Here is a 14439-nt window from a genome sequence, read left to right as displayed (position 1 = left end):
CAGGATTCTTTACTACTATATAGGCAATCCTATAGCTATGGATTATGTCCTCTGAGGAGCACCTGGGATCTTATTACAAAGAAGTGATTCACCAGTACTACCTGGAAATACTATCTAGAAATCCAGTAGTGCTGGGTACTAGATTGCTTTAGCTTCCTCCTCTCTAAATACTTTTTTTTTTTTTTAAATAAAGTCAATACAGAGAGAGAAGGCACTTTGCCAACTGCTCTGCCAAATGAGGGGGAAATAATTCATGAAAGTGAAAAGTAAATGATACACAGAATCTGAACGGACCAGGTGGGGGGGAAAAAAACAGAATAACTGTTTCAGTATGGAAAAAAACTATAAACACACAGGATTTCTTTTGAGGGTGAATTCTTGTAGATTTGACCATTTTGTTCTCCAGCATCAAATACTAAATGATTCACTTTGGACGAAGCCGTGTTTCCTTTTCCTACTGCTGTCTCATCATAAAAGGATTGTCTTTGAGGGTGAAGGACACGTTAGCTACCCCCACTGTACACTATAACACCACTGCCTCTAGGCTATACAAATACAGTAAGTTCTATGCTGCTGTACATTACTGCCTTCAAGGAAATAAATGGTGAATAAGGAATTGGCTATATTGTAACTGAATAAACCCAGACTTAAAAAGAAGAGAAGAACTTTCTGTGATATTGGGGTGAAGCCTAGAAAAGGAAGCAAGGTATGACAATAATAATTTTTTTAAAAAATGCCTTTTATTCCATTTTCAAAACAAGATTTCAGAATTACATGTGGACACATCCAAAAGATCATCTGGTTAGAGACAAATCTGGAGATTGGCTAATGTACACTACTATTTAGCTATTATATAGTTTAACTATAAATCAGAAGGTTTAACTCTTTTTAAAATGTAAAGCATGTTGATTTAATATTTTTAAGAGCAGACATTTTACAAGTGCCTATTCTCATTTAGGGGAACTGCTGAGATTTACCTGACAGTCCTTTTCATCAGAGCCAACTTCTCTAGCATGCTCTAGTAATGCTTAGGTCATTTTTTAAATCATTCGAATAACTTGGTGGTCTCTGAACTGTTTCCCTGTAACCTTTAGTATCTTCCCGCCTTATATCTGCTACTCTGATGAACCTGCCTTGTGGTCACTGCCCTTTCACATAAAAAAGGACAGAACAAGTTTGATATCTAGCCAAAAACAAAGGGGTCACTGCTACTAGGTAATAAAGGACCCTCATATCAGTTTAGCCCTGTGTGCCCTACACTTGCAGCTCTATCTGAGGTTTAGGAGCCCAGAACGGAATCAGCTTCTCACATGTCACAAAGCTGATGCACTGCTGTCCCCACCAGGACCACCAAGAATAATGGGTTTGCCTTTGTCCCTACCATCATTCATTATACCATACTCTAGATCAGGGGTGGGCAAACTACGGCCCGCAGGCCACATCCGGCCTGTCAGACCATTTAATCTGGCCCTCAGCTCCCACCAGGCAGTGGGGTCAGGGGTTTGCCCCGCTCCGTGTGGCTCCCAGGAAGCAGCCGGCATGACCCCACTCCTGCTCCTACGTAGTATACGGAGCCGTGGCCAGGCGGCTCTGCGCGTTGCCCCGTCTGCAGGCACCGCCCCCGAAGCTCCCATTGGCCATGGTTCCCGGCCAATGGGAGATGCAGGGGTGGGAGCTGCAGGAGTGGCGCCTGAGGATGGGGCAGCGCGTAGAGCCACCTGGCCGCACCTCAGAGCCAGAGAGGAGACATGCTTCCGGGAGCTGCTTGTGGTAAGCACCGCCCAGAGCCTGGACCCCTGAGAACATTTCCTGATCTGCCTGGTTGTGAACCGGTCTACCTGGGGAGACCCCCATCTCTGGAAGATGGATCTGGTCACCTCTGGGTGAAGGGACCACTTGTGGTGAGAAAAGAAAGACCTGCTGAGGTGATCTGCCAGAGCGTTCCAGGCTCCCAAAAGATGTGAAAGAAGCCAGGGTGAAAGAAGCCCCTCTAAGCTAAGAGAGGGGTTCTAACTATCTACACTATCTACACTATGTACACTAAACTAGAAATTAAGATTAAAATAAAACTAAACTAGAGAATAACAGGAAAAATCACTGAATGAACGTCTTGCCAAAGCAAGAGGACCTATTCCAGCGACCATCATAGGTGGTAAGAAGGAACTGAGAGGGTGCGGGGCCAGCTGGGCCCCTTATACCAGTGCATGAGCTTGCAGCACCAGAGGGCGCTATGGCCAGCCCGACAGATACCACTGAGGGAAAATTCTCTGGCAAATGTACACGCAGCGCACGCACACCTAACATGGAATGGATATGAGCAAGCACTCAAAGAAGCAGGGGCTATGTGGTACCCACTTACATGATGATCCAACTTCAACTGCTTGTTATTAAAGTAAAGAAAGGAAAGTGCCCCATACCCTGTCATTATTAACCTATAAGAAAACTCGCCTCATGAAGAATGGACTGGCACAAAGCACTGCAAATAGCCAGCAGAGTCCAATATACTTGTATATACACTTTTAAACATTGAAGTGCCTTTTCAAAAACATTTTAAATAGAAAAAAATGAGCCTAGCAATATCTCTTGACTGAACTCTAGAGAGAAAACTGGGCCAAATTCTTAACTGACACGAAATGGTCAGCTATAGCAGTTTACATTAGAAGAGAATCAAGCCCTAGATTCTTAAACCGGTTCAGCCACATCTTTAAAGAAAATTTGCCACTGAACATGACTAGAATAAGTTTCTTAAAACACCTAAGGAATTATCCTGCTGAAGAAACCATCGCAAGGAAAAGCCTGGATAAATAAATCAAGTATTTTACAGTGTTCATTTTCATACATTACTATTATTCAGTAAATTGTTGCTTCTGAATAATAACTGTCACATAAATCTAAAGAACAGCATTAAGTAGTTTTTGGTTAAAAAAATCAAGATCAAGTGGGGTTTTATTCCACAATTATATTCTTAAATAATTACTTAACAAATCACTTTTGAAAGATTCTTACTAGGGCTGTCAAGCGATTAAAAAAATGGATTGTGCGATTATTGATTTCAATTACAACACAGAACACAAAGTGTACAGTGCTCATTTTACATTTATTTTTTATTACAAATATTTGTGCTGTAAAAAAAAGAAAGTATTTTTCAACTCACCTCATACAAGTACTGTAATGCAATCTCTTTATCATGAAAGTTGAACTTACAAATGCAGAATTATATATAAAAAAACTGAATTCAAAAATAAAACAAAGTAAAACTTTAGAGCCTACAAGTCCACTCAGTCCTACTTCTTGTTCAACCAGTCACTCAAACAAACAAGTTTGTTTACATTTGCAGGAGATAATGCTTCCCACTTCGTTTACGTCACCTGAAAGTGACAACAGGCGTTCGCATGGGACTGTCATAGCTGCCATTGCAAGAGATTTATGTGCCAGATGCGCTAAAAATTCCCTTCATGCTCCAACCACCATTCCAGAGGACATGCGTCCATGCTAATGAGGGGTTCTGCTCAATAACGATCCAAAGCAGTGCAGACCGACACATGTTCACTTTCATCATCTGAGTCAGATGCCACCAGCAGAAGGTTCATTTTCTTTTATTTGAGGTTTGGGTTCTGCAGTTTCCACATCGGAGTGTTGCTCTTTTAAGACTTCTGAAAGCATGCTCCACACCTCGTCCCTCTCTGATTTTGGAAGGCACTTCAGATTCTTAAACCTTGGTTCAAGTGCTGTAGCTATCTTTAGAAATCTCACATTGGTACCTTCTTTGCGTTCTGTCAAATCTGCAGTGAAAGTGTTCTTAAAACGAACAACATGTGCTGGGTCATCATCTGAGACTGCTATAACATGAAATATATGGCAGAATGCAGGTAAAACAGAGCAGGAGACATACTATTCTCACCCAAGGAGTTCAGTTACAAAATTTAATTAACACATATTTTTTTAAACGAGCGTCATCAGCATGGAAGCATGTCCTCTGGAATGGTGGCCAAAGCATGAGTGCAGTTGTGTAACAAAAAAAATCTACCTTTGTAAGTTGCACTTTCACCATAAAGAGATTGCATTACTGTACTTGTATGTGGTGAATTGAAAAATACTATTTCTTTTGTTTCTCATTTACAGTGCAAATATTTGTAATAAAAATAATAATATAAAGTAAGCACTGTACACTTTGTATTCTGTGTTGTAACTGAAATCAATATATTTGAAAATGTAGAAAAATATCCAAAAATATTTAATAAATTTCTATTGGTATTCTACTGCTTAACAGTGCAATTAAAACTGCAATTAATCATGATTAATTTTTTTAATCATGATTACTTTTTTTGAGTTAATAGCTTGAGTTAACTGTGATTAATCGACAGCCCTAACACTCTCACATTTAAGCCCTAAATGGAGGACTGATTTAACACAGAAGTTAAGCATGAAATGCTGAGAGATTTTTGGATTTACACTATCACTGTTAATGATAGAGAGAAACATGAACTGGTAGTGAGAGGTTTACTGTTAAAAAGTTCAACAAAACAAGCATAATTTTGAAGTTCTGCATTAAAACACAAAGCCCTAGTGGAAGATATTTGTCCTGGGAAATCAGAAGATATGAAAAACTAGACCAGATACTGCATTTAGAATGAATCTGTGTCTGCATTCAGAGACACAGCCCAATTGGTTACCCCACATGTGTGGCAAAGGGAACAGAATTTAGCTCCCCCTAGAACACAGGATTCTACCACTTGAAATATAGGACAACTACTCTTTAAGCCATCAGCAGTTTTGTCTGCAGGCCAGCCACTAGAGGGTAGTAGTTCACACTTTAGATACAATAAAAGTAAATTAGTTTTAAAATACCTGCATACAACACAGCTTCAATGCGGTCCTTGATATGCTCAGAGTTACTTTCAGATGCAAGTGGAAGATGGGATGTTCCATTAGGAGATGGAACCACCAGAGGTCCTACTAAAAATGCACATGCTGCACCAAGATAATTGAGCAATGATGCAATAGCTGTTGCAGTGGCACGTTCATCGGGAGAAAACCAGGTAGTGGAGAGAAATGGAGCAGCATTCATTACAGTTGGACCTGCCAATCCATTTAACAGCTGCCCTCCATGAATCAGTCTGGAATGGAGAAAAGAATATGCAGACATTTACAAAGTAATTACTTAAACATTATGTAAGATATAGAATGCACTAAAATGTGTAACTCCACAAAAGATATGCAGAAATCATTAGCAGAACAGGAATATTCTATACTAAGAGAAGCAGGAGTAGACTCATGAAGAATCTAGAAGCTACTTTTGTTCTTATTAGCACTTAAATGAATGGAGAAGTTAAATGTTCTCTTCAAAGAAGGAATGGTGAAGGGAATAAAAGAGTGACATTGCTTTGGAGAGGAGGATAGCATGATAGGGTATAAAGGAAGAAAGAGGCTTAGTCACAGTCAAGCTCCAAAATGTTAAACCTAACCCCATGTGTGTTATGCAGGCATGAGTCCCACTGGGAGTTTAAAACCCCTTATCGGGTTTCAATTTTGGATCTATCACAAAGCCCTTTTGCATATTTTCATTATATTATTTACTTCCACACTAATGGAAGATTTACGCTAAAAGCAAGATAAGATTGGACCCTTAGTTGTTCTGAGACAGAACCATCTTATTCTGCTATTTAGAACAGCCATGTAGCAAAATACAATTTCCCTTTCCCTGCCCCACTCCCTGATGCACTCTCACCTGGGTCTAACAGCTAACGGCTGGAAATCAAAACAAAGGTATTAGTCCCAAACACTATAGACACTGAACACACACATCCAGCACTGGCACAGTCAGCACACACATGGAGGGATTTTTGAGGTCTCTTATAAACAAGGAATCGAGCCAGAAACCTTCCACTTTGACTTTTGCAAATGTAATCAGACTTGAGATGCCAAGACCTTTTGGAATTTATAAAAGACATGAAGTCTAAAAAAGCAGTCAGGGACAAGCTAGCTAGCAAGCCAGCCAAAATCATTTTCAATCTCCAAAAGGGATACACCCTTTGTACATTAAGATGAGAGTGGAGGTAATTTCAAAATTTATTTTGATGGTTATTTTTTAAAAATGAAATGTGAACCCTCTGTTACTGCTGCAAGAACATAGTCATAAGAAACACAAAGATATGGCCTAAAAATGGGAAACATAAGCCAAGCTTAATTAGCATTTAGGCAACACTTCAAGCCACAAATGCTAAACGTCATAGAGCATTGCAGGAGCTTTAAAACGTAGGAAGGAAAAAATCTCAGGAAAAGGCTGATAAACTATCTATCAAATTAACAATCTAACATGTACCTATAAGAAAAACTGATGAATGCCACTCATTCAACATTCATTTCAATCCAAATCTATTATAAAAGATACTTACGAGCAAAAAAACACCATCACATACCATCTAAAGGAAACATTTTACTGACTCTTTACTTGGGGGTTAAATTATATTAACGATTAAATGAAAGGAAAAATATCTGTTATAAATCTAACAATTAGATGTGTTATCCTTTCTTTGTAATATGCAACTGCAGCTATACTATCTCATGCTATGATTTTAACGGAAATCGCAAGCTAAGCAGGATCAACCATGTTCAATTCTTAGATTGGAGGTCCCAAAAAAACCCCAAACGAACAGTTACTGACCTTCTGTCACAAGTTGTTCTTCAAGATGTGTTGCTCATGTTGTGACCTGCAAATGTCTTGCATTGGAACCTGGGCCAGAAATGCTGCTGAAGAGGCCTGCACTCTTGTGGAATGAGCAGTCAAGATGGCAGGCGGTGGAACATTCGCTTGCTCGTAGCATGCCTGAACACAGGAGGTTATCCAGGATGAGATTCTTTGAGCTGAAACCAGTAGGCCTTTCATCCGCTCTGCTATTGACACAAAAAGTTGTGTGGATCTGCGAAGTAGTTTAGTTCTCTCAATGTAGAAGGCGAGGGCACGCCTAACATCCAATGAGTGAAGCTGCCGCTCTTCTGAATTCTTGTGCCACTTCGGGAAGAAGACTGGCAGAAAAATGGCTTGGTTGCTATGGAACTGTGAGACCACCTTTAGCAGGCAGATGGGGGTGCAGTTGAATCTTGTCCTTGAAGAACACCGAGTATGATGGCTCTGACGTAAGGGCCCCGATTTCAAAGACCCTTCTAGCTGAGGTAATTGCTATCAGGAAGGCAACCTTCCATGAGAGAAACAGCAGAGGACATGATACTAGCAGCTCAAAGGGAGGGCCCGTGAGTTTCGACAGGACCAAGTTCAATCCCACGGGGGAATTGTTTGCAAACCTGAGGGTGAAGTCTCTCTAACCCCTTAAGAAAGCGAATTGTCATCTCGTGAGAGAAAACTGACCGACTGCCCACTGGCAGATGGAAGGATGAAATTGCTGCTAGGTGTACCTTGACAGATGTGTGTGCCACGCCTTGTTGTTTTAGGTGAAGCAAGTACTCCAGAACACACAGAAGGAAAACCAAGCCAGAGAAAGACCTCATTGGGATGACCATATCAAGAAACACTTCCACTTGGTGAGGTAGGTAGCCCTAGTGGACGGCTTCCTACCACCCAGCAAGTCTTGTCAAACGTGTTCTGAACAGGCTTGCTCCTCCAGGTTCAGCCATGGAGCTTCCATGCGGTCATGGGAAGGGACCTGACATTCGGTGGAGCAAATGGATGTGGTATTGCGAAATCAGGTCCAAACAGAGTGGGAGTGATAGCAGGGGTGCTACTGGTAAGTTTAGCAGCATGCCGAATCAGTGTTGGCACGGCCATGCCCGGGCTATAAGAATAACTCTCACCCTGTCCCGCTTGATTTTTAGAAGGACATTGTGTACTAGAGGATCTGGAGAAAATACATAGTATAGGAGCTCTGTCCATGGAAACAGGAAGGCATCTGAAAGGGAGCCAGGGCTGTGCCCGTGCAGTCAGCAAAACTGATGGCATTTCCTGTTCTGCTTGGTCATGAACAGGACTACCTGGGGAGATCCTCACCTTTGGAAGATGAACCTGGTGACCTCTGGGTGAAGGGACCACTCGTGGCAAGAGGAGAGAGATCTGCTGAGGTGATGAACCAAGGCGTTCCCGGCTCTTGGAGGATGGGAAGTCTCGAGGTGCTTCATGCAGAAGTCCCATAGATGGATGGCCTATTGACATTGGGCGGAGGAGCATACTCCTCCCTGCTTGCTGATGTAGAACATGGCCGTGGTGTTGTCCATCAGTACTCGCACTACCTTGCCTGGGAAAGAAACACTTGGCAAGGTAAGCAAATGGCTCTTAACTCCCTGACATTTTTATGCCCAGGACAGCTCTTCCTGGGACCACAGGCCCTGCATCCTGAGGCGATCAAGGTGGGCTCCCCAACCTAGGTCTGAAGCGTTTGACACTAAGGATATGGATGGCTGGAGGGCAACAAAGGGAATACCTACCACTGCCGACTGGGGGTCTCTTCCATCAGTTGAGGGAGGCAAGGACCGAGGCCAGAACAGTAACTACTGAGTCCAAGTGGTGTCTGTTCAGTGAGTACACTGAAGCTAACAACGCCTGCAGGGACCTGAGGCGCAGCCTTGCATGCCATACACGGAAGTGGACGCGGCCATGTGTCCAGGAGCTTGAGGCAAACCTGGGCTGTTCTGATTGGGTGAGCTGTGACCTGGGATATCAGAGCTGACATTGTCTGGAATCGAGCCTCTGGAAGGAAGGCTCTGGCCTGGGTTGAGTCAAGCACTGGCCCGATAATCTCTATTCCCTGTACTGAAATGAGAATTGACTTTTGTTCATTTATCAACTGGCCCAGTGTTCAGAAGGTGGCTTGGACCAGGCCCGTGCTGTTCTTTACTTGGGCCTCTGAGCAACCCTTGATCAGCCAGTCATAGAGATACGGGTAGACTTGAACGTCTTGCTTTCTGAGTAAAGTTGCTACCACCACCATGCATTTTGTAAAAACCCAAGGGGCTGCAGACAGGCCAAATGCAAGGAGGGTGAACTGGTAATAGGTCTGGTTTACAATAAATCTGAAGAATCTTCTGTAGCCATGGAAGATAGAAATGTAAAAGTAAGTATCCTTAAATCGAGGGCGGAGCACCAATCCTCTGGATTGAGGGAGGAGATGATGGAGGCCAGGGAGACCAGGCGGCACCTCAGTTTCTTGAGATAACTGTTGAGGTGAAGCAGGTCCAGGATGGGATGAAGCCCTGCCCTCCCCCCTTGGTCTTTGGGATTAAGAAATATTGGGAGTAAAACTCTTTCCCTCTCAATTTTTGAAGTGACTCTTCCACAGCCCCCATCTGTAGGAGGATCTGCACCTCTTGGGCTAAGAGTCGCTTGTGAGAAGGTTCCCTGAAGAAGGATGAGGGTGGGAGGGAGGGGTGGATGAAAACTGAAGGGTATAACCATCCACCACTCTATTTAGCACCCAGGGGTCCAATGTGATGTGGGACCACACTGGGCTGAAGTGTGAAAATCGGTCCAAAATCAAAGGGGGGGGGGGGGCAGGATTCAAAGCGGGAACTGATAATAGTGCCTTCGAGTGCACTTTCAAAAGGCATGCTTGGGGCCACCGGAGTACCTATGTGATCCCGGCATCGAAGTTGAGGTGGATAGAAGTGGTTGATGACACTTGTAACCTCTGCTCCTTCTTTTTAACAGGTCCTGTCTTGGCGGCGGAGCCGAAAAGTGAACCGGCTGTTGAGGCCTAAAGTGCTTCCTCAGAGTAGATGGAGCATAGAGGCCTAGCGACCTGAAGGTAGTCCTTGAGTCCTTTAGGCCATGGATCTTTGTGTCTGTTTGCACTGAAAAAAAATGACGAGCCTTCAAAACGGAGGTCCTGAATCGACTGCTGAACATCCTGAGGTAGCCCCAAGGACTGCAGTCAAGAGCATCGCCTCATGACCACTGCAGGGGCCATCATCCTGGCTGTGCGTCGGCTGGGTCCAATGCCGCCTGGAGTGAGGCTCTGGCAACGTTCTTTCCTTCCTTAAGAGGGCAGAAAATTCCTGCCTTGAGTCCTGAGACACAGTCTTTAAATTTGTACAAGGAGACCCACAAATTGTAATCGTATCTCCCCAGCAGGGCTTGGGGAGTCCACCTGTCGAACTTTCTCCCAAACAGATAGAGTTTCCTTGCGCCCTTTTGTTTGTGGGTAGCACTTGCTTAGCCCTGTCTAGACCTCTCATTGGCTGTCGATATAACTAGGGAGCCAGGAGGGGGGTTAGAGTATAGGTATTCGTACCCTTTGGCTGGCACACAGAATTTCTTCTCTGCCCTCTTCGAAGTGGCAGGGAGAGAAGATGGGGTCTGCCGCAGGGCTCTGACCAGACCCATTACAGCCTTGTTAATGGATAGAGCCACCTTAGATGGTGCTGGTGCAGCCAGAATGTCAACGAGGCTGTGGGATGATTCCTTGAGAGCCTCAACCTCTAGCCCCAGGTTAGCCGCTATGCTCTTTAGAAGCTCCCGATGGGCTCTAAAGTCATCTTGTGGCAGTGAGCCACTCGGTCCCGAGATGGCCTCATCTGGGGAGGAGAAGGAAGAGGCCTGTACCGGTGAGGGCGAGAGGGGGCTTCTTCCACTTCTTCAGCCTCAACTACCTTCATGGGTCCTATGTCCTGTGTATCGGCACCAGAGTGAAGGTCCGGTGCCAAGTGAAGTGGTGCAAGGGGCCCTCCTCTTGGAAGCAACCAACCAAGTCTGACTGCTGAGAAGACGGACCCAGTAGTGGGGGAAACCCCCATGGGTTCCAGAATGGCCATTGTATAGACCACTGTCCATGTGGCCAAGTACCAGCGGGGGGACCTGCACCGGGGTCCAGCGGCATGTAAAACAGGTACTGGTGGCAGTTCTTGGGATGGGTGTTCTTGGGAGGGCTCCACCTCGGACTCAGACGCTGAATCCTCCCGAGGTACCCCTCACTTCCACCGATCGGTGTCGAGGGTCCGGGGACAACCTCGTAGAAGAAAGCAGGGTAAGCTTGCCCCTGGAAAGTATCGAAAGTCCCGGTGCCGGGAAGAAGCTCGGAACACCATGCTCTCTTGCGCTCGAGCTCATCGGAGCCAGTGGTTGTCCCACTGGAGATGGCAGTACCCAGAGTGATAAGTCCCTGGCCACGCTAAGGACTCTGGGGTTGAAGGCACTGCAATTCCGCTGGAGCCATGATGACTTCCTGGCATAGGCAGGGGGCCCGCACTGGACTCAATGTTCTGGCCAGAGTCAACAGTGCCACCATGGGACCAGGGGTGGAGGAATGGCCCAACGAGGGTCGCACTCCACTACCTTCCCTTTCCCTGCCTTTCTAGGCACAAATGAGCACCCTCTCTCGGAGCAGTGCTTTTTATGTTTCTTCCTTGGCACTGGAGATGGCAAATGGTGCCAGGATATGCGTGGTGTCAGAGGAGCATTTGCACCAAGGCCAAAGTGCTTGGTGCCGAATCCAAGAGGCTTGGCTCCAAAGCTGGTCTAAGAGCAGCTTCCATTAGGATAGCCTTCAGTCTAATCTCTCTGTCTTTCTTCATACGAGACTTAAAAGTCCTGATAAATCTGACAGCGCTCTCTTACGTGAAATTTCCATTACATGCGTCTGACGAAGTGGGCATTCACCCACGAAAGCTTATGCGCCAATACATCTGTTGGTCTTAAAGGTGCCACAGGACCCTCTGTTGCTCTTACGGGAGCCTTCCAAACACTCCAGACAACTGGAGTCTGGGTCACTCACGGGCACAGGCTTGCACAGAAAGTACAAGGTCTGAAGCCCGGGGCTGGGCATGCCCAGCCCCAGGGGTGAAGGGAGCCCCTCAACAATAAAGGAAAGGTTCTAACTATTTACACTAGTATTATATACAATATTTATACTAAAACTATACTAAGACTAATAAACTAGGATACAGAGAAGAAACCACTGAAAAACGCCTTGTCAAAGCAAGAGGAGTTGTTCCAGCAACCATCATGGACAGTAAGGAACTGAAAGGATGCGGGACCAGTGGGACCTCCTATACCAGCACATAGGTGTGAGGCACCAAAGGGCGCTAGAGCCGGCCCAATGGATACCGCTGAGGGAAAAAGCTCCCGCAACAGTGCATGCAGCACGCACACACCTAATGTGGAATGGACATGAGCAAGCACTTGAAGAAGAATCTGGTGATTCAGCAGAGAGATTAAATCAGTACTGAAACAATGCTCCAGAATGGGTTAAGAAATGACATGCTGTCTTTGAGCAAGTTGCAAAATGAAGACCTATTATCTTTGTAAAGATCTATAATCGCATATATAACCTCAGAGATACAAAAATATTCACTTCACTGTACGAACCCAAGATGGAGACATCACATTTTAATTCGGTACATTATCCAAATAACTTAACTGAGGGGGGAAATTTTTTTGAATTAAAGACTTCACATTTGTCTCTTCAGTTTATTTTCTTTAACCCATGCTCTCTTTCCTTTCCCATTTAGTATGACATCTTTTTAACTATATCATACCAACTCTTTTTGCCTCTTAGTCATCTATAAAGCCTGGTGCTATCCCATCGTATAGGCTATTTCTTTTACAAGTATTTTCACATTATTTTTCAAATGCCAATATTTTAGGTTTTTAAATGTCAAAACTTTATTCTCTCAACTATTTGTGCTTCCGGAGTATTTCCTGCTTCAAATGTCTCTGCATATGTTTGTATTGTTAACTTCATTTTATCCCTCATTCATGAACTTGCTTGAATTAAGTTACTTTTCAAGAGAAGGAGATTATTTTCATTGTTCCTCTATGTATCTCTAGCTTGTCTCTCAAACGAGATGGAAAAGATACTCAAAATGTGGTTCAGTGCATTCAGTAGCAACCTACTACTATACTCTAGGAGACAAATATATAGCAGCTAATACGGATGACAGAGAAATATGAACACAATAGTATCAGGGATTGCTGTTTGTTACAGTGTCTTGCTATCCATGAACTAGATTTCGGTCTAAAAGACTATCAAGACTATTTCCTACAGACCATCATCAGCACTAAAAATTGCTCTAAGATTAGAACATTTGTTCCCATTATTTCCCCATTTTCTTCTGTTTGTGTTATCCAAAAGGAGCAAAGAGCAACTACATTTTTTCCCTACAGCCTTACACTGTAATTTAAGTTTGATTCTGTAATACAAGATGTCTTTTGTATGAAAGGCGATGACTGAAAGAGAATTTTAGTCCAGTTCTGAACCCAGTTGGAAACATTTTTAAGACCTGACACACTAACAGTTGAATTTTGCTTGATTCTGTGTTCAGCTCTGTTCTGCTCTCAGATTTCTACATTAATTAGATGAATATTGGGAAAATATTTTCAGGTACCAAGCAATGTAGAAAGTATTGAGCTCAAACAACAGAAAATATCCCAAGAGTGTGATGCTTTTTATCACAATCATGAAAAAAAATTATGACAGAAAAATTTCATAAGGAATTTAACACAGACTTATAAAATAACCAATTGTTCTGCTTCTGCCTTAAAATGGAAGTGGGTGAGTGCAGGCCTGATTCAAATACAACCTTGGCAGCCATCTTAGAAACCCATGTTTAGGAGCACTTTTTGGATATCTGCTCCTTTGGCTAGTGAATTTGGCATTAAGTGAAACTTACGTTTGGAGGGTGGGTCACGGATTCTCTGCTAAAAGCTTTTTGACTCAGGGAGTGGCACTGGTTTTAGTCTTTCAACTTTAAGTATCATGTATCACAGCATTCTATAGTAAGGAGTGCTTGTAAAGACATGCATAGGATAAAAATTAACTGCCATACAAATTGACAGGTCATGTGAATCATCCAATTGTGCCTAGATCATCTTTTTAGTTAGCGAGAGACAGGGAGAATGGAGAATCTGCATAGAACAATAGAGGCTGAGATTCAAAAGAGCTCTGTAGTCCATCCTGTCTGCCTCTTTTCAAGGTGTTTATCAAGTCTAATTGTAAATGATTCAAGCTATAGAGTTTTTCTCTTCCCTCAGGTCACTAATCCACATCCAGAGACTGGTCTATGCTGAAAATTTACACTGGCATAGCTATACATCTCTCAGGGGTGTGAAAAATCCACACCCGAGAGATGTAGCTATGCCAACCTAACCCTCTGTGTAGACAGTGCTAGGTCAACAGAAGAAGTCTTCCATCAACCTAGGTACCACCTCTCAGGGAGGTAGATTACCTACAGCAACAGGAGATCTCCTCCAGTCACTACAGAGAGTGTCTACACTGAAGTGCTACAGCACTGCAGCTGTGCCGCTGCAGTTTTAAGTGTAGACATAGCCTAGAGCTATGTCTACACTACAGCTTATGTCAGCAGAATTTATGTCACTCAGGTGGGTGAATAAATCATTCCCCTCAGCGACAAAAGTTACACCCATATAAGCGCCAGTGTGGACAGCGCTATGTTGGCAGGAGAGCTTCTCCTGCTGACACAGCTTCTGCCGCTCGC

The 14439-nt window shown here is 43.8% G+C and overlaps 1 protein-coding gene across 1 annotated transcript in view; it reads right to left on the bottom strand.

Annotated features, from left to right (window-relative positions):
* The window catches only part of SLC49A4 (solute carrier family 49 member 4), a 126852-nt gene that overhangs the window by 40389 nt on the left and 72024 nt on the right, over positions 1–14439 (bottom strand). The window contains exon 3 of the mRNA XM_065413480.1: positions 4849–5117. Coding sequence (XP_065269552.1) covers positions 4849–5117 — 269 coding nt within the window. The remainder of the gene's footprint in view (positions 1–4848; positions 5118–14439) is intronic.

This window comes from Emys orbicularis, chromosome 11, assembly GCF_028017835.1.
Source record: "Emys orbicularis isolate rEmyOrb1 chromosome 11, rEmyOrb1.hap1, whole genome shotgun sequence".
Lineage (NCBI taxonomy): Eukaryota > Metazoa > Chordata > Testudines > Emydidae > Emys > Emys orbicularis.
The sequence above is the reverse complement of the archived record's forward strand: the minus strand, read 5'-3'. Positions and strand labels throughout refer to the sequence as shown.